At 44.6% G+C, this 20,502-nt stretch overlaps 1 protein-coding gene across 1 annotated transcript in view; it reads right to left on the bottom strand.

The window, feature by feature from the left end:
- pard6gb (par-6 family cell polarity regulator gamma b) overlaps nucleotides 1-19,941 on the bottom strand; it is a 40,946-nt gene extending 21,005 nt beyond the window's left edge. Inside the window, exons 1-2 of the mRNA XM_036515575.1 lie at nucleotides 19,724-19,941; nucleotides 11,304-11,526 (exon numbers count right to left, since the gene is read on the bottom strand). Of these exons, the coding sequence (XP_036371468.1) occupies nucleotides 11,304-11,526; nucleotides 19,724-19,795 (295 nt within the window). The 5' untranslated portion in view covers nucleotides 19,796-19,941. The remainder of the gene's footprint in view (nucleotides 1-11,303; nucleotides 11,527-19,723) is intronic.
- Between the last annotated feature and the right edge of the window lie 561 nt (nucleotides 19,942-20,502).

Here is a 20,502-nt window from a genome sequence, read left to right as displayed (position 1 = left end):
ACTTAATGAGTGCTAGGTCACTTGCTTCAAAGAAAAAACACATGGTGTTGATAATCGCGTCAACACCAGAAACAAGCGTCACGTTTTAGATGCAATCATGTAACAAACAAAGTGGGGTGTGTGTTAGTGTGTGCGTGTGTGTCTGAGTGTGTGTGTGTGTGTGCGTGCGCCATAAACACATGTGGATGACATGTTTTCACACTCTGTGGAAGGTGTGCAGAGTAGCTGCTGTTTGCCAGGTGAAATTACGCATGTTAACTTATGCGGAACAGATCCGCGTTAATGCAACCGCTTCTCGCACACGCTTCAAAATGTCACCTGGTTTCTCGTCAGTAGAGCAATAGCTGGATAATCCCCCAAAACAAGCATTTACATGTACGCGCGGCTGTGAATCAAAGGGGGGATATTGTGTGGAGTGATGTTAGCGCTGCACTTACAGTAAGAGCCTGCCGTCAGCAGCACAAGCCCAGTCATGCCTGCTGTGAAAGCCCAAATTACTGGGGAACCGGACTGTGCAGTGTTTGTGCAAACCGGAGGCTCCTCCGTGACGGCTTGCAGAGGAGAGGCTTCTACTGAAGCCACGCTGCGGCATGACGGGGTACCGCCCGCCCGGCCCACAATGCACCGCTCGGGGCGCCCGCCCTTGCGGACAGCCGTCTCTTTCACGTCGCCGTCGCCACGCTGGGCTGGATCCTCTCCAGAGACCACAGAGTACAGCCCGACGCTATAAACAACCCTTTGCCTCCGGGGCTCCCATTTCAACAAATCCGCTCTGGGTTTGGGCACTTCCTCTCACGGAACCCGAGAAAAGAGAACAGCGTCCACAAGGCAGGCAATCTGGGGGCGGCCATTTTTTTTGTTAAACGCAAAGGGGCAGGCATTGTGTTTTTGGTCTATGGCAGACTGACTTGTTTGCTGCGGCTGCCCCTCACCCTGTTTTGCCAGGGCTCCTAAATCCATATGAATCATAACCTCCTTCATGACTGTTTTTCGCAAACAGCTGCGTGGACTGACATTGGCTTTCTGTGGCTCGGCTGTGTGCCTCACGGCCGTTTGGGTACATTAGGGGAGGGCAAAACAACAGGGCAAACAACCCCCTCCGCTCTCCCTGGCACACAGCTCCGCTGGAGGACCAGTGTGAACAATGAGGTCCTGCCATGCCAGTAACATCTGCGACCAGACTTGCTCCGCCAGAGATCTGGCACACTCAGGTTAGAGGCGGGGCCACTTCACACAGCCCGAATGCAAAGCCAGAGATCCATTCATCCGCTCCAGGTCACAGCCAGGAGACAGGGACAGGGGAGAACACTACAGAGGACCATCTGAGAGGATATGCCCGGGTGGAAAACATTAAAGGGGAAGGTGATTAATCCCCTCCCAAAGTTATCAATAATGAATAGCTTGATATGGTAAGATACAGGGCTTGTACTCCAAAAGTTGCAGGTTCAGTTCCAACATGGGACACTGTAGACCGTTGAGCAAGGTATTTAATCTGAATTGTCTCAGTAAATACCCTGCTGCATAAATGTACAATATTCTAGCCATGGACGTTGCACTGGTGTGCTCCATTTGAGTGTCTGCTAAGCAGATAATGTTAGGTATTAGAAACAAGCACACGCTGAGAACAGTGAAACGCTTCTGCAAACCGAGGGGAAAGGTCCCCCCCCCCCCCCCCCCCCCCTCCCCCGGGCCCCGCCGTCATCTGCCTGGCAGCACGTTTAATTGTGGGAGCAGAAGCGCTTTTGAACAGGCCCATAAAACAAAAAGGGCTCCTCCAAACCGACCTCTCGCCAAACACAACAGCTCGCTTTAACCGAGGTAAACCCGCGGCTCCACCGTGCCCCCGCCACCACCGTGGGAATGGAGCAGGCGGCTGCAAGGTGCCTGGAGGGACGCAGGCGCTGTGACCTCAGGGCCCAGGGGTGAGGCTGAGGCTGCAGGGGAAGGAAACACGGGGGAAGAAATTCCATGAGAGGGGTAAATATCGAGCCTGGATGCATGAGCGCCCTCCCAAACGCCCTGTGCTTGGACGCTTTGGCAGAAACTGCCCCAGAGCGTCATGCAGATTTGGGCCGAGACACATCTGAGGGGGGGGAGATTTAAAACGGCTCAACAAAAACACCACTTCCGTTCCTTTTCCTGGAAAGGGCCGTTAAGCTACAAACAGCGGCAGGAGAAATTTCACGGGGAGCTGGGGGGCAAGACAACGGCACAACTTGAGTTTACGACCGCACCACACGGGAGAAATGGAGGAGGGGCGGCAGGGGCCCCCTCTGGATGACCTGAATGACTTGATTTAGGGCCTCATCGCCGATCCCCATTACGGCCCCGTTTGAGGGGCGGGGCAGACGGCACGCAAGACGACCGGGGTCTCGATTAGGCACGGTGCTGCCGCGCCAGCTTGGCAGCCTAACAAGCGAACCTCGCCTCCGCCCAGTCTTTACTGCGGCTCTCTCTCTGTGAGGATCAGAGGGGCGGTTAACAAGCGGAGGGCCCACACACGACTTTTACCAGTGCTCCCGGAACACAACATTGTTTTATATCACCTAGGAGAGCAGGGAGGCAGGCCTCCTCTGACAAGGGGCAGGGAGACAGAGCAGGATTCCTGCAGGGGGACTGACCCAGGTGGGGACAGCTCTGGTCCAGAGCCTTCCAGAACCAGCCCAGCCCTGCCCTGGCCGGCCAATCTGTGGGAGTCCCTCACATGGCTCAGATTACAAGAATGTGCTGAGGATATGCAGGCTCATTCTGCTGATTCTCTCTCTCTCTCTCTCCCTCTCTCTCTCTCTCTCACACACACACACACACACACACACACACACACACACACACAGGCATGATTCAGACATGAATGTACATGGTAATGTATATTCCCTGCACCACATATGCAGCTATATTGGAGACTATATCTGTGGTTCAACATTGTTAAAAATTGCAGCTGTGTACCTTTTTTTAAACTGTTTTAATGCTGTTAATTAATGTCACGGACATACGTAAAAATAGTGCACCGATTTCTGAATTGTCACAACCATAAAACATCCATTATTTAAAAATTAATTACTGTTGTGTCTAACTATATTTTGTTCATTAAGTCAACAGCGGTTACTGATTGAATATTACTGACTTCTAGCACACAGTAAGATCAGAACCCGGTGATGATATGTATGGTCTATATATGTATTTTTGAATTTGTGGATAGCTAAGCTAAGCAAAAATTGCATTTACATGTTGACAAACCCCAACATACATATTTAATGAGATGACATAGCTTTATGGTACACAGCACACTGTCAATGTACTTCCTTAATTTACCAGGTAAGCAAAGTAATTAAACCTAGATTGGGTGGCCCATATGGAAAAAGGGGCATTTATCACAATTGAAATAAAATTTCATCCCTGTCCAAAAGTTCTGCAGTATTATTGCAAAAAAAAAAAAAAACCTTCCAGAGAAAATGTTGTTTTCCTTCCTGCCTCAATGTGCTTATTTTCCCTGCTTGTTTTCTATTGGGCAGCGTGCCACCTCTACTTTTCATTTCTGCTCCAAGCCAACTTCCTGCACAGGCACTGTTAATCCCGAACAATGTGAAACTGAAAGCTTGGCCACAAAATATTTCTGCAGCGCGATGCGTCCGAGAGCTGCGGCACAGCCCTTAGAACCACAGCTGTGAGGCGGAAACGCCTTGCTCCCGGGATCAGCAGTTTTAGCTCAGAAAGTGGGGGGTGAAAAAAAAAAAAACTTTTGGAGCCACTTGAAGGAAATAAAAACATCTATGAGTAACACGTAGCTCAATTCACACAGCTTCTCATAGTGTTTGGAGCTTTCACCAAGGTGGCCAAAGCCAGTTTGTGGCATGAAACAAAAATATTTTTGTCAAAATACTAAGAGAAAAGAGAGCACAATTGTCCTGTGGTGCTCTTTCCATAAGACAAGGCATGAGCTAACATCTATGAAAAATTAAAAGCAAACACTTACACACTCAACAATTAATACATACAGTAATATAACATACAGCAAAATAAAGCAGAGAGCAACCAAAACTATCTTTCTATTGAGAAACTTAGCATGGTATGCATTTTTAGTTTGACACAAGCTTCACAATCCTCTGACATGCTTGCATAGACTACAGGACGAAACAGCAATTTCATTTCAGCCTTCTCACAACCCCTTGCTTGCATGGACTGAATACATCATTACAATTTTGTCTCTTCACAACAACATCACCACAGCTGTGTTTTTCAGTCCCATTATCAGCCAGTTATTCCCAGTGACATGCAATTTTTTTTAAATCTAATTCTAACCCGCTCTGCTTAAAGAAAGTTGCGCGGAGCTAATGAGCAGCTGCCATGCGGCTTTCTGGAGACCTGAATATAGAGCGCACGTGGACAGTGGAACACAGTCATCACAGCGGGATCCTCAGAACCGCCATGGCCTGAGGTCTGAGCCAACCAGATGTGCAGGCTGCCGCCTGTAAAAGGCTGCCGAGGTAGACGGCCAGAAAAACATCACAAAAAAAAAAAAAAAAAAACACAAAAGGATCGGAGGTAGACCAAACAAACTTTGTCTCTGTGATGTCCGACCGGCTAATTCTGTTTTGCTAATCGCATTGCGCTTTGCTTAAACAAAGCTGCCGGTTAAGTGAAAGTCGTAAAATCTAATTTTCCTGCAAAAAGGGGACGCAAAGGGATCTGCCAAGTCTATAATGGGTCACAGGGCACCATTCTCCTCCAAGAAGAACATATGGGAAATATTATGGGCTTAAATGTTGAATATTATTGAGGATCTGCACAAAGAAAAATCTTGATCGGTGAAAGACAGGTGAATTATACCTCATCAGTGTTTGCAAGTTAAGATTTTGATGTTCAAAGAAAGTGACAGGATGAGCTCTGAGGCAATTGATTTCTGTGATAACTGCTGTGCTGCCCAGTCTCATCATTTAATTGGAAGGGTCCTCAATGCTACCCTATAGTGGCCACTACAATGCCTGAATTGAATCCACCAATTGAGCTCTTGTCATAGTAGCTCTCCAGCCTATTTCCTCACCAATACTGTAAATAAACAGCACAGAATAAACTTGACAAACAATGTAAGGCTATGACACAATGAAAAAAGTAGAGTGTGAGGAACTGGCCCCACAGATAAACTGTCATGCCACCGCACTCATAGCTCAGTACAGGCCTGTGCTGATGTGTAAAACCCTCACCCTGATTCCATTACAGAGCCAATGCAAAACAGCTGCCCTCTTGCCTGAGAGAGGTGGGGGTGGCCTCTCTGTTTCCCTCCAGGTGAATGACGAATGCCTTCCAGATGCAGCGTGCTCTAATCTCAAAATGTACCTCCTGCTTGCTGTGAGGGGCGGGTCTGGTTTTAATGTCGGGCCGGTGATTGTGCGCAGGTGTGTGTGTGTGTCAGGGGGTGTCTCCAGTTCCCCTGCACAACGCTGGGCCTTGCCCAGTACACAATCACCAGCCCGCAGACCCATGCATCGTAAAGGAGTTTGCAAACACAATCATCAAAGAGGATGAACATCTGGAGGTGCCCAGTTCAGCAAACCCTGGGGGTGAGTGAAACCTCAGAAACCATGAAGGGGCGTGGCCTTCAACAAGCGTGTCGCATGTCATTAACCCCACCACCACAGCTCCTCCCACACACATCACATGAGGATAGGTTGGCCATGGTATATGGCACTGGTACATTAAATGCTTCAGAGACAACAGTGCAAGGTATAGCACCAATCTTGTCTGTCAATCCCAGTAACGGTTCCCTGCTGTAAAAACCCAAAATAAAGGTTATTTTCCTCTCTTTCAACCAATCTCAGAGAAAGACAAAATCAGTGTCAGAAATAAGGGCATACTTACAAAATAAAATCCTATGACACACTATAAATGAAATCAGGCTAGACTTACAATGTTTAGTAAACCGGTTCAAAAAGTGATCGGTCCTGGATTTTTCCTATTTCCAACTCCTCCATTCTTCCAAAAACTATTCTGACAACATGTCCAGAGATACAGATAAATAACTGAAAGCACAAGACATGTGTCTTCAAAACATAAACAAAACTCCTGATCTTTTCTGCCAAACGCAGTGAAGCAATAGTTTAGCACACTTCTAAAAATACTTTAATCCTTTAATAGCAGGCTGCTGGCACATAAGTGTCAACACACGGCAAGCTATGTTATTTTCCTCTTTTAAACTCTGATTTATTCCAAGTTCAAAACATGCTATAAAATGCAGTTTTAGTGCCTAAAATTCTAGCTTCAAAACAAACACACTTCCGTTTGGTCATTTGGCTGGTACAAGTTAAGGCTTAGACCTGTTATGAGTGAGTGTGGTGCTTTATTCCAGCTATCCAGATGGGCTCTTTCTGGCTTTGAACAGTGCTGTCACAATGGACTGTGAGTCTAATTATTCTCTGATATAGAGCTGGATAAAATACAACCATGGTCCCACCTGCTTCAAGTTTACAGCTGATAGTAGGATGATCAAAGCTCTTACAAAACCTGCACAGCTGGTATTAAGTAAGTCTGGAGAGCCTGTTTATGTAACACAACATATTGTGAGCTGGACCACCTAGCCTTACTGAAACGACCTTGGCCCTAATTCTCAGTGTTCACTACATTTTGGAGATTGGACCTAATCCTGACTCATAAAAAAGTTTACTCCAAATGAAAGGACATCAAAATCCTATTTTGAAGCTATCCCATCAAAATTGATTAGGGAAATGAACACAGCCATTGCTGTATATCACCTTAATCAAATACAACAAATAACCAGAAGTCACACGTTAAACATTTTAGGTCTACAACTATAATTACTTAAGTGTTCCAAGAACACAACTACAATTTAATTAAGAAGTAATAAAAGTTCAAAATCAGAGGAAAAAAAAACGGTTTGCATGTTGAAAGGTGGTAGTGACATTTCTTTAAGGATTCTTAGTCATCTCTTAAAAGCTCTCTTTCGTTTTTCAAAATCCACCCAAACCATTCTGAATGCTGCTGAAAGCAACCTTTAGCAGGGCGGGGAGTCCAGCAATGGTCAAGACCAGCCCTGGGAGCCTGCGAAAACGGCTTGAGCTGTCAGCCGGACGAGACAAAGACACACAAGTGGTGCCCTTTGACCCGAGGCTAATGCGAGTGACTGGCAAGATTCACATGACTGGCCAGGTACAATTACATCCATCCATTCTCAGCGGCCGAGCAGGAAACCGCAGGACGCCAACTGAACAAGGCTCCCCCTCGCACCCTGCCCCTTCTTGTCTGCTACCCCCACCCCACCACACATCTCTTCCACCAATCCCGTCTCACTAGTTCTTGAGCATGCCACATATCTCCATATTTTCGAATGAGAGGCGGCATGCGACAGTTCCCAAGCTCAGTGACCAACATATTTAGGTCCAAGAAGGGAGCCTGACAACAGTGGTTAAGAGGGCTGCCAAACCAACGGACAATTCAACCCTCTAAATTCACTGCATTTTCAATGGTAATCAACTTTCAAGAAGACAGGATTTGAACAGATTATTGGGCTTCATGGGAACAATATATATTTAGGCACTGTGTTAGGGAAGATGGAATGGTTCCTAAAAAAATTCAGGCTTACAGAGAATTATACAGGAGATCTTTTCCCTGCTTACTCCAGCAGCACAGTGCATTTGTGCTGAACAAATCCTACCCTGGGAAAAAAAAGGAGTAGAACATCTTTAATCCTTAGTTCATTGTAGACCAGTAATTCAAAAGAGAACTGTCTGACCAATAACTCAAAGGGAACAATAGCCAACACAGCAATAAAAAGGGTACAGGCAAGCTGCTCCACACGTGGCCAATGATCCAAAAAAACTGATCCATTCTGCTCTGGGACGGTGTCCCAGTTACCTGTCAGTAAAAACAACAGGGGGAAGTCACGTCCTGTTGCAGGGGGTGGCGGGGGGGAGGGGGGAGATTTAGCGCGACCGGACTCAATTAAACAAGAGAATCTCTCATCGCAGTGGGCTGCCTTCCAGGTAACTTCCCCTGCCAGCACAGAGATTAGACATTAACCACAGATCAGAGCACATTATTAATCCCGCGACAGATCAGAGATCAGCACCTGCACAGACGGCCGAGCCGCTGGCGCTGCAGTGGGCCGTCTCTGCCCCCGTACAGAGCCCCTCGGCTTGCCGAGACGTTTTCAAACAGAGTGCCACTGATTAGGCGGTTGACATAGTTACTGAATCGCTTCGTTCTGCTTCTTCGAGTGCAAGCCTGCCTAGTTAAAATGAAATTTAGAGAAAAAAAAAAAGCATTACGGTGTCTCACAGAAACTGAACTTTTTGTCTTGCCTTTGGGTAGCGGGAGAATGCTGGAGCTTGAGTGTGTAGTGTGTGGTGAGACAATCTTTGCATTAGAATTAAGCACCCTGTCTGACAGCGAGCTGATTCACCGTCTGGAGCTCAATGCCCAGAGCAGCGTCACCTTAAGGGTCATAACCCCTCCCCATCCCCCACTCCCAGCTATGCCTGAGAGGACAACCGAACCATTCTCCCATGATGCACTGGGCCTAGTTAATACCAGCCTCATATTCTCTGCATAAGTTGCTCACAGAACCCAATAGGAATGGATAGATTGATTAAAAAAAAGAAAAACTTGCTTTGCAATTCACAATGAATTCTGTGAAAGCAGTGAAGAGTTCATGGTTATTTGCAAAATGCATTAGATACAGTACTACTGTACCAAGCCCATCATCCTCTGCCTTCATGCTGTTGAAGGGCTTCATATGCATTACTGAGTCAACAAAATAGGCTTGTCAGTGTCATGAAATTAAACAAAAAATAGCTCAACAAATAGCAATTTTCCAGATTTGATCTGCTGCCATGTAGCTATTTCACAATTAGAATTTAACGACTTAATGGTTGTCAGCACGCAATGTGGCATTAAAGCAAAATTATGTAGCTGAATTAGCTAATTAAATGTTACAAACAACAACATGCTGATCCCACTGTAAAGAAGCCAACGCTTCTATTCTCTTTTGTTCAAGGGAAAATATGAGCCCGTTAAATTACATGTGCGGTTGCATGTTACCAGAAGCTAAAAGCTTCAATGAGAAAAGGTACAGGAATTCTTTGACAACCTCTCACCTTTGCTAGTGAAAAGCCACCTCTATGCAGTCTGCGGAAGAACACACTGACCCTGACGTTATTCCTGGCCTCACAGTCACCTGAGCGAAGCTCCTACGATCTGATTATTTTCAATATTCAGGGAACTGGCATGATTTACATGGGTCGACAAGCCTAATCTAAATGAAGAGAGCTTTACTCAATATCTTGTGCGTTTTCTCAGGTTTAGTGAGATTTCACGGGAAATGACTAAATTTTCAACACAAGCAGAAAACACAATGGTACAATGCGGGTACTGAGAAGGGCCACCATGGCAAGTACACGGTCTAAAATTTACTTTGTAAATATTCTACTTCCACAAACTCCTTCCAGTACTCGTTAGCATATCTGAAACACACATGCAATCAGTGTTCAGTCTCATTTCCAATTGTGATGAGTGAGGGGATGCCTTGGTTCCAACAAGACTATCGCTCTTATTATAGTCTCATTATATTTTACCAACATGGAACATTTCAGTAATTTCTTAGCATAAAGTTACAGAAATCACCAAATGTGTGCCAGCAACAGACCCTACTCTGCCCCCAACACTTCTCACTTCTCCGTTCATTCTAAACACTAACTGTTTCATGACAGAAAATGACAGCTTTTCAGTGCACTCATTCTGCTCAGAGTCACGGGTTAAACTGTGGCATTCTTGTAATAGAATTTCAGGCCTGCACATCTTACAGGCCTACGATTCTATTACAAGAATGCCACACTTCATTCAATTCGTCCTTTGGCAAATTTGCATTTCAATTATGTAAATATTGTCCAAAAAACCAAGTTGCCTTCATGTCTAACAAAACAAGGCTGCTGACCCTGAAATTCCAGAGAGGGTTATTATTTTTTTTAATCCAAACCATATGAAAGAAGAATGGTGACGAATTCATTTGTATGCTAGTGGCTGTGTCCATTCCGTCCCTGGTGTACTCCAGGGTCTATTTTAATTCAGGCACGCCAGAGTCGTCTCTGGACCTGTACTCGGATTACTTTGTGAGAAGCCTCTTTCATGCAGAGCTTTTGTTCTTGGGTAATTCCCGGCATGCCAGCAGACAAGCCACCCTATGACCCACTTCTGGGGCGATGGGTTTCCTACAGACAACAGCGAAACTCTCGAAGGGACAAAAACAGCGAGGACAGGGCCCACCAACACAGGCTGACAACCCCCACTCAACCCCCCACCAATGCACCCCGCGCGTGCGCGCGCACGCGCACACACACACACACACACACACACACACACACACACACACACACCATGTAGTAATCAAAAAGACTGAGCCAACCATCAGAAAAACATGTGTTCGCAGCATTTCATTGAATATTCATTTAAAAAATATTCAAATGTCCATGCAGATATGGCAAGATATTACAGCGACTGTGCATAAAAGAGCAGACCCAAACACTGTCTGGTTTCCTCGATACTATCCTGTATGGTAAACATTTGATCAGCTCGTAGGTCAAATGTTTGACTTGGTTTGGACCCAGTCTTTCCTCATAAGAGGTTATGGTCAGGCTGGTCAGACGTTTCCCTCTGGAAGACACAGGCACGCTTAGATTAAAACCACCGGCCTCACTGGAATCTGTATCCTAGCCACATGTCCTGCGGCTTTAAATCTAACCCCCGTGTCTGTCGTGTGCAGCACACAGCTGTTCAACCAGGCGAAAAGCTGATACAAACCATCAAAAAGGACAGGGGTACTAAACGATCACTGATGAAGAGAGAAGAATGTCAAGTGACGCCGGCCACAGAGGGTGAGCTGTGGAGGGCGAAAACCACAACCCTACGTCCCGCTGGATATAGTCCGCTGAGTAATTTTACTCAGATAGGTCTGTATTTGCTTTTCCTAAACAGCATGTGAGCCAGTGCAGTTTTTACTTTAATTTTAAATCCCCAAAATAAGGACTCATTGGACAATAGTGCTGAGGACTGCAGTACATAACTGACTTTTTGACTTATAAATGACCAGCTAATAATACTGGATAATAAAAGGGGGTGGACCCAAATTAGGAGGGAGCACCTAGTTCTGGAAGCTTTCTGGATTTGACCAAGGCTAACAATACTGGATTATATTGTTAGATACTAAAAGTAGTCAAATTAGGGAACACAAGGGGTAGACCAAAATTAGGAGGGAACTCATAGCTCTGGAAGCTTCCTTAGTTTCACCGAGGCCTTACCTTGTCTCTGTATGAAGATTCGGAGCAGTGGGTGGGCGGTGGACACGGCTTTGCAGAAGTTGTCGTCGTTGTTGATGGGGAGCAGGTCCCCGTGGATGTCTGCGTAGCCGATCATCACCTCAATGTTGGTTATCCGGTGGATGTGCAAGATGAGCTTGTAGAACTCCTCGAACTTCCCCGGCTTGAACCGGTCCACCGAAAACCTCCTGAATTCGGCCCCATACTGGTAAGGAGAGAACAGGAAAGAACCAAACTTAGCAGGGAGGTTGCCATAGAAACCGAACCATGGCAGAGAGTAGGAGGGGTGGTGATGCAGACTTAAGCCTTGCACTCTTGTCTTCATACCATTACCACAGAACTAGACGATGGAGGCAACTGCACAGCTTCCCTAGGAACTGCTGACTACAAGAGTCCATCTAGAGACAGTGCTGAGAAGTGAAAAAGTGAATAACAAACATCACGCAAAAACATGACATACTTTATGTGTGACCATGGAACAACAGCTAAGACAAATAGTTCCTGCATTTCCAGAGTCTGTGATACAAGCGCAAAATATGAGATATTAGTGAATGCAAAAAGAAGTTATTAAAGTGTTACGAAGTGCTTCTGTTGGGCGTACCTGGCAGGGCTTAAAACTCAGAGCACACAAAGTACTTTCCACACATGTAATTTTTAGTTTTAAATTGGTAGTAAAACCAGCTACTGTGAAACACATGGAAAAGGATAACTATCTCTCAGATGGAAATTAGGTAATAAGTTGTGGAGCCAAGCTGAATCTTCCTATGGAACAATCTGCATCATGCTCTCACACGTAGCTTGTGATTGAAAAACCACAGATTGTACATAGATGACCAACACAAGATTTCATGGCTCGAAAACGACAGAGGGTTCCTGCCATTGATTTACAGTAAAAAAGGGGTTCTTTGACTAAAATAATAAGCTGTGATAATTTCACGTTTTTAGGCAAAAAGCACCTGCCAGAGTGGCTAGTGATCCTGCAACTTTAACCCACCAAAGAAGAAGTCTACCCACATTTTGATATGTCTCCGGCCTCATTTTTCAGACCCTGAAACAACATTCACAACAACCTAATTATTAAGCTAAGGGAGGGACAGACAAATCAATGGCTCTTTGGTTGGCTAGGCAACCACCTAGCAACAGTCCTGTGTGTTAAGAACTTCACTACTGTGAACAAATGAGGGGTTATGAGGAGGAACTATCAATGAAACTAAAAAGGTAATAAAAAATAGAACAAGATATCATCTGGTGCAAAAAACAAAACAAAACTGTCAGGCAATTGTACCCAAAGTTTGGTAAACAGGCTTCAAATGAAATTCTAGTTTGAAAGCCTAAAAAACTAATGTTAGATTAATTAAGGCATGGCTCACCCGCTCTGACCCACGTAATGCAGTGTTTTGATGAGCGATGTGTCTTTTAGGCTTAGATGTACTGAGCTGTACCCTTGTGCCCACCAGACCATGCTTTATTGGTTTCAAAACAAAGCGCAGTTTGCCAATCCATTTACAGCACCAAGATGACTGTATTGGTCATAGGCACAGCCATCAAGGACTGAGGACAGAATGGAAAAGCACAATATTCTTTCAACACTGGAGTCAGCACTGTCAGTCCTGTTGTGGACACAATGTGTGCATATAGACTGGAACATTGTTACATGAAACACATTTTTCCACTAAATTCTATGAACTCAGTAACCTACTAGCACTAAGAGGAGTGATGCCAACATAACTACTAACCTTCGTCTAATCTGTTTTTTTTTTCTTGTTGGAATTGTGAGCCGCAGGACCAAAAGCACAAACAAAGCAGGTCTGTGCTCTTAGCTATGCAAATTTAACAAAGTTTGTGGTTTTGGCTTTTGTAACAAGGAAATGTGTTGCTGACCAGCGGGAAAAAAAAAAATCACATAATAGCACAAAGCAGGTAACAGAGTCCAATGTACAGCATGAGCACAGATCATTTATATGCGGACCAGATGGTCAGCTTGGTGTGGGTTACATCCGTGAAATCAGTCAATCGGTCAAATCGGTGCCTGCCACCGCTGAAGCCGTAAAATGTTGATTTGGTGACTTGTGAATATTCTTGAAGGGGCATGGCCTAAAACAGAATACCAATAGCAAGCATGAGAACAGACAGCACTGGAAACTACTGTTACCAAGCGGAACCTCCTGGATGGAGAAGGGAAGAGATGCTTCAGCTGAATATCGAGCCGCAATAGAAGATCTGTGGCATGAGCCAAACCGACCACCTCGAATGGAGGCCACACACGAAAAATGGCAAGAAAAATGGCATAATCTGTGCTGCAGACTTTCTGATCCAAGACAAACACAGACAAGCTGTCCTTTTTTTGAGACTTCAATGTGATTATTCTCACCACACATACACACACGCGGGCACGTACACACACACACACACGCGTGCTTGCACACAAACACACTTAGCTACAGTTTGCTCGCAGCAACACAGAGTAGCGATTGTCTGTCCTGGCTGAGACACCCGACCACCAGAGAAAGAGCACAGAGTCATCCAAAGGTTATGGCTCTCATCAAGCGACTTGTTATAAACAGTGAAAACACAAAGACCGGGTGCGTGGGCTAAGTGATGAATGAGATGACTTAGAAAATGCAGGGCTGACTTTGTCCTTACAATAGAAATGATACATTATTATACCAGTAATTTGTGGATCGTGCTGCAGGAGGTAATTACCCTCTCAAGAAGAGAAGCCCGCTTTAGTAGTCTACAGTGAGTCATTACTGGGTGAAATATGATCGGTTGGACATGGGAGGGTTTGGTGGGCAGGCGTGACACCAGATGTGAGATGCAAACTCACTCTCTCTCTCACACACACACACACACACTCTCTTCACTTGTTTCACAATGCAGACTTCCATCACAAACATCTACACCCCCCCCCCCCTCCCCTGCTGTGTAAATACGCATCACAGCTCTCATGCCAAAAACGCCAACGCTTAGCTGGGCCGGTGTGCGGAGCAAACAAAAGAACCCCACTGACAGCTCTGGAGCCTAAGATTTACCCTGCCAAACGTAGCACTTTGCTCAAATTTGCTCAGGACTACATGTCTTGTTCAAGATGGTGGTGAGGAGAGAGCACCAGATTCAACTCTCATCATCACTAAGAGAAGAAGCCAATCAGTCACCTTCAGAAAGAGCAGAACTGAAACCTGGAGCAACAGAAACCATGAATAAATAAATATACAGGCCACCGAAAATAAAACAGAGACCACGGTAGCTTGCAGTTCAAGGTCAGCTTTCTCCAAATACCAGAGTCGTGTTGAGCTAACTTTCGCCGAGGACAAACTACACCTGTGTGTTTGGTTATTCAGGACTGAAGCGATACTGTACTCCTGCACGGCTTGTTTGCTCAGCCAGTGACCTCATCAGAAGCAGACCAAATCATACACGGTTTAGATTGCACCAGTCAGTCAGAAAACAGCAGTCAACTATCCACGCCATGACTGACTTTCTTCAGGTTCTGCTCATCAGACACATCAGAATTTGACACAAATCGGAATATTCATGAACTAAACTGCTAGTAGTTTTTTTAAAACTTAACCGTTACCAAAACCCAAGGTGTGTTTGATTAAAAATTTCACACAGCTGTCTGGCTGTTCTTCGACAATATAAAAGCCACATCCACTGCCCCCTGGACATCTGGAGACAGCCCCCATTGAATAATCACCAGCACATGTAATTACAAGCCCTTTCAAATGCAGTGTTATTTGAAAACCACTGAAATGAAAGCGCTTTGAGGTATGAGAGACAGTCAGTCATCAAAAACATCAAACCATCATGGTCTTCTTCATATATACAATATTACAAGACATAAGAACTGAAAAAAAAGTTTTACTAGCCAAAATCAATAATCCATGGCCATAATCTATTGGCAAATATTAAAACACCATGCAGAGAACCAAAACTGGATTAGGGGTCTCCACATGCTTTCATCAGACCTGTGCTGGAGTGCCAGACCTTTTGAGATCTGAACATATGTCCTATAGAATATGTGAAAAAAAACCATCAAATACCACAATATTTTACAAAATGCCCACTCTCAAATTTGAACATTTATATTCAAAAATAATACAGTATTTTTATGTTACCCCATTACTTTTCAGAATACATAAAAATGTAAAAATATCTACATGCCCATTACATGGACCAAAATAGAAATTCATTGTCAATTGAACTGCATTCCTCTATCAATATGACAAGCTCGCTCTAAGCCTGTAAGACAATTTTCTTCCACCTTGACAGTTAAAAGCGAGTTTGAACAAGGTTACAGCAAAACATTTTTCCTCCTCAAAACTGTGAAATATATCACCGCCGCAATGACAGCACAGGTGTTTCTGTTGCTTCGGGATCAGTTGCAGGCTGAGACAGGCAGAGGCCATCAATGCAACAACAGCAAAATACGCCAGTTTCATAATTATTCTTTGCGTTTGTGGCAACTAGCACTGAACTGTTTCTTGGCTCTTCTACCAAACTGTCAACCTCTCATACCATTTGCCTGAACATAAACATGAAGCCTTGAAGCTTCATTTATTCAACTGTTTGCTCTCATTGCTTTATTTAGTTCTGTAGAGGTGGTCGTTTGACAGACAGGCGTACGGATACGTTACCAAGCCACATCTTGCATCACGCCAAACATATCAGATAAATTAATCACAATCGGTTGTGCTTTCCTTCACTTTGCCATCTAAAACTTGGCAGCATGGTCGCAAATCAAGTCCCCTAAAACTGCAGCCATCAAACTGACAAAGATAACGTTTGGTTAGTGTCAGGGTATGTTGTCACTCCACGCTGTGAGCGACGTGCAGAGCAAACTCGGGCTGGCGATACTGCCCCGACGGCGAAAGGGGGCCACAAATAGACCTGCCCCTTCCACAATGACCGAGAATGAAGCCTGGCATTCCAATTCATCACATTAGCGCAGGGCCACAAAGGAGAGCTTTGTGACAGCACAAATGAATTCATCTTCCCTTCAGCGGCCCACAATGCCGTGTTTTCCTGCGCGCTTATATCTCCGCAAACTTGGCGGGATATCTTGGACGGCATCAGAGACAACGCTCACATTATAATCGACCAGACTCATGTGGAGTAATGAGATAAAGTCAATTTAGGAAAAAAAAAAAAAGATGGAATTCCTTGCTTACCGCTGGCTGCTGCTGTTGTTGTGATGCATCTACATTATAGCACTTCATGCTCATCTTATTTACACTGAGTTACATTCTCTCAGGTCAGTCAATGCAACACTATCCTCAACCAGCAAGAAAATTTTTTGAAAAATTCAGATGTGTTTCCAGAAAACAGGAGGCTCCATCTGGGTCATTATATCACTTTTGGGTTTTTGTGGTGCAAGACTTTAACTGTACAAAATAAAAAACTGTCATTTAAAATACAACGGAGCAAAGCACTTATGTGAGAGTGCAGAATGCTTAGATAGAAGCTAAAATGTCTTCAAGGAAGCTTAAATAGGCAATAAGCATTCAAAAGATAGCCACTTCAATTAACCTTATCTGAAAAATGGTTAAACATTTGACTGTGCGGTTCCTTCCAGGGAAGCATATTGCATGTGGTAACTTTCAAGAAAGAGGGGGCCGTATCAGAAGTCACACAGAATGACTCCATTAAATAAACTTTAAGCGGCCCGAGATCAGAACGATTCCAGCGCAGAAAAGCCCAAGGGTGCCTTCTTTAAATGCAACAAAGCGCTCTTTCAGCGCAGATAAGCGGACTGGAATTTCAGCCCCCGTTGTGAATTGGAGCGGGCCGCATGCCGGGGTGCGCTGAAACAATAGGAACGGGCCTGGCGGCGAGCCAAGCGCCCGTGCGCCCGTGCGCCTCGTCAACGGAGCCCACCACTCCACCGCACCTCCGCAACCTGAGTTCGGGGCGGAAAACGCTGTGCAGCGCCCAGCAAAGGTGCTGAGACAGGAGGTCGCGTCCGCAGCTGCAGCTCAGGGATCACTTTCCGCTTCAGACTGGTTTTTTTTTTTTTTGCAGCCATGCCACGACGGGCAGCCAAGAGGACGACCATGCTCTTAAACATGCGACCTGGATTCTTGGTGTAATATTCAGCTCTGAACTTCATATCCCATCAACCCTTGCATGTAAAAGCCTCTAAAGTGTTTTGCTTACTGAACCCAACCCCATTGACCTAATGTACCGGCCGCATGAGGAGCAAGGAAAGACCATAATAAATTACATATTATAACAAGAAAAGGGCTTGCACAGGCACTTTCTACTCAGACATAACCTACAGGGGCTTTGAAACACCTGCTGTTTGCCACATACCACAGCAAACACACTGGACTATGGTCAATCTCTATGTTTCAGAAGAGCCCTTGACCCCACATTTGTGGATGTGTGGGCAACCGAACAAAAGACTACAAGGTAATCTGTACGACAGATAGAGCACAACATCTTAAAAGGTGGACTGGCACACCAAAATTTGCTGTGCATTGCTCCAGGTCACACACAAACAAGTCTATCCCAACCTAGCCATTTCAACAAAATTTACCTTCTCTGTACTTTTAACTTGAAATGCAGCGCACAGTCCATCACTGCACAACTGTCTCAAGAAAACAATGTTCATCTTCCCCTACCACTTCTATACATAAGCATTCACATAACATATCACATATTCAGTTTTGTGGTTGAGGGAAATACATGGACGAGGTCAGCTAAAGGTAAATGTTTATGGAAGGGAACTTTTAATCCTTAGACAGCAGATTCTAGCAGCATGGTGCAGAGAGGGTTGGGTGTTTGTGAGCACTGAGGAAATTCCTGTGGCCTCCAGGGTCTGACCTGGCTGAGAGCAATCACACAGGGACTGAACTACAAACACACACACACAAAACCACCCTATATCTCATATGTTGTTTAGATTGTGAAGTGTACAAACTGCATTATAATTAAACATTCTTGTATCCTTATTCCAATTTCACACAAATTACTTTTCCAGTTTTCGAGTCAGGTCGACATATCTGCTACATTCTTATGTACCATAAATTAGATCGTGAGGAAACAAAAGTCACTTCAAAATATTGTGGATCCATTTTTGAGTGCATGTGTAATCTTCCATAGCTGTTTCAACACCGATCTTAGATATACTTGTTTTAGCACGTTCAAGAACTGGCTACGATGTAAACACTACTTCACCCGGGAGATATGGGTAAACGGCACACGCTCAATTCTCAATAAGTTACTGTAGCCTACAGGAGACCGGTAAATTGATTAACAGTGAACACTGTAATGGATCTGTGTTGGCTATATTTCTGTGAGCGCGACAATCTGTCCATATGCACGCATATTCTTTTTCAAACTTTTGTGAAACAACGTAAATCCTTCACGCGTCAGGTTTGTCGTTGATTTAAACATTCCAATTTCGGTCAGTTTTCTAACAGACGATATAAAAGCATCGCGATGGAGATTACAGATACCACCGAGGAATGCTACGTGTTGTCAACCACAGCAATGTGCTGCTATCCAGACTAGTAGTACCGATCACCTAACACTGACTCCGTTGCAAGTGTCAAGTCCGTGGAAAGAGTCAATCAGTAGAACACCATAACGCACGAAGGCTCGTTTGTTTAGTCATATATTGCATGGTTACTTAAAGAGCTAATGCCACGACATCGTTTCCGATAACACGAGGTGATGTTTCCTCGTATTAATGTTTTAACCCGAACCCTCCTGAAAATCCTCATATTTCCCGTTTTACAAGTATAACGTTACAGCTTGTGGGTGTGCAGGAAAAACAATCGAGATGGCTAGCCATAGCCCCATCACAAACAGTTTCAACTTCGCGACGCGTGCAAGTGTCCATACTTTCGATTAAGTCCAAGAAACGTGATTGCCTAGGAATCATGCGATTGTCCCCAAACTAACACAACCACGTAGACACGGGGGAAAAGGCATGGAAAGTTTGGTGGAAAGAGTTAACAACACCGTCCCGTCCTTAGCGTGCTCTGGAGCGAGCTAACCAGCAAAGAGTTGGATTTCTAATGGCATGCCACAATGTCTTTTTGCATTCCACATTACCACTAGCTAGTTTCCTACCGTACATTGTACGCAGCCAGCGAACTAGCCACTAGCTATCACAACGATAAAACTGGTTGATCGCTGTAATTCGTCTGAAAATGTGTTGAGTCCATAAGTAGCTAATGTTAACTAGCATGTAGACTTTCTGTAGCCATCTAATGTTAGCTTGCAATTTTATACATTCAGCATCTCCTGGATTTAGTCAGTTGGTTTATTGTAGTACCTGCTAGCTCACCGTTTATTTACAAACACGTATGAACCAAAAACTATTATTTTCCCTCTAAACATAAAAAACAGATAAACAACAATCTAGCAAGCAAGCTAGCCAACTACATTCTTACCTTGCTTTTAACTTCAACAGCACTGCAGTCCAAGTACCGCAAAGACTGAGATTTATTAAAACTCCGGTTCATTTTTACGATTTTATTGTAAGTTCCCACTCGCCCTCTTAACGGGCTTGTTATTACAATAAATTCCTTTGTCCCGCGCGTTGCGGACAGAAAAGTTTGTCCGTAGCAAGCTGGCTAAACGTATGCGTCCGCTCTGTGTGCTCCACTCCGCTGTGCGCTGGTTAGGGATTCAGCGAGGAAAACTGAAATGCACAGTGGTACAACCCGCCGCTCCTGAATGGGGGGAGCGAGTTAAGTTTTCAATGACATCATCGCACCCCATCCGAGATACGACTCCCAAATCTTGATTGTGAGCGAGACGATGAGTAATGCTATCGGTCCTCCGCCTCAGCAGAGGACGCGTTTTCTGTGCCCAACGCATGTGATGATATAAGTGAAAGTGTGCAAATTAATTTGTCAAAGCTGACAAATGTAAACCACATCAGAACCCGTTTTTCACACACGCCTCAAAAGAAGGCCTATTTATTATATAGGTAGGTAATTGAATTATGTAGTTGGAAACGCATGGCGATTAACATCAAAGTAGTCATATTTGTTGTCAACTCCGACAAATATTGTCATAAGTAATGAATCACTGACCCTTGGAATTCAAACCATTTTCATTCTTAGCTCTTGTGAATAACTTACATGAGAGCGGGGGACTGCTAGTTGCCACAAACGCAAAGAATTATTGTGCTACTGTTTACTGGAAGACTATCCCTTAAAGAACT

This window comes from Megalops cyprinoides, chromosome 21 (assembly GCF_013368585.1).
Source record: "Megalops cyprinoides isolate fMegCyp1 chromosome 21, fMegCyp1.pri, whole genome shotgun sequence".
Lineage (NCBI taxonomy): Eukaryota > Metazoa > Chordata > Actinopteri > Elopiformes > Megalopidae > Megalops > Megalops cyprinoides.
The sequence above is the reverse complement of the archived record's forward strand: the minus strand, read 5'-3'. Positions and strand labels throughout refer to the sequence as shown.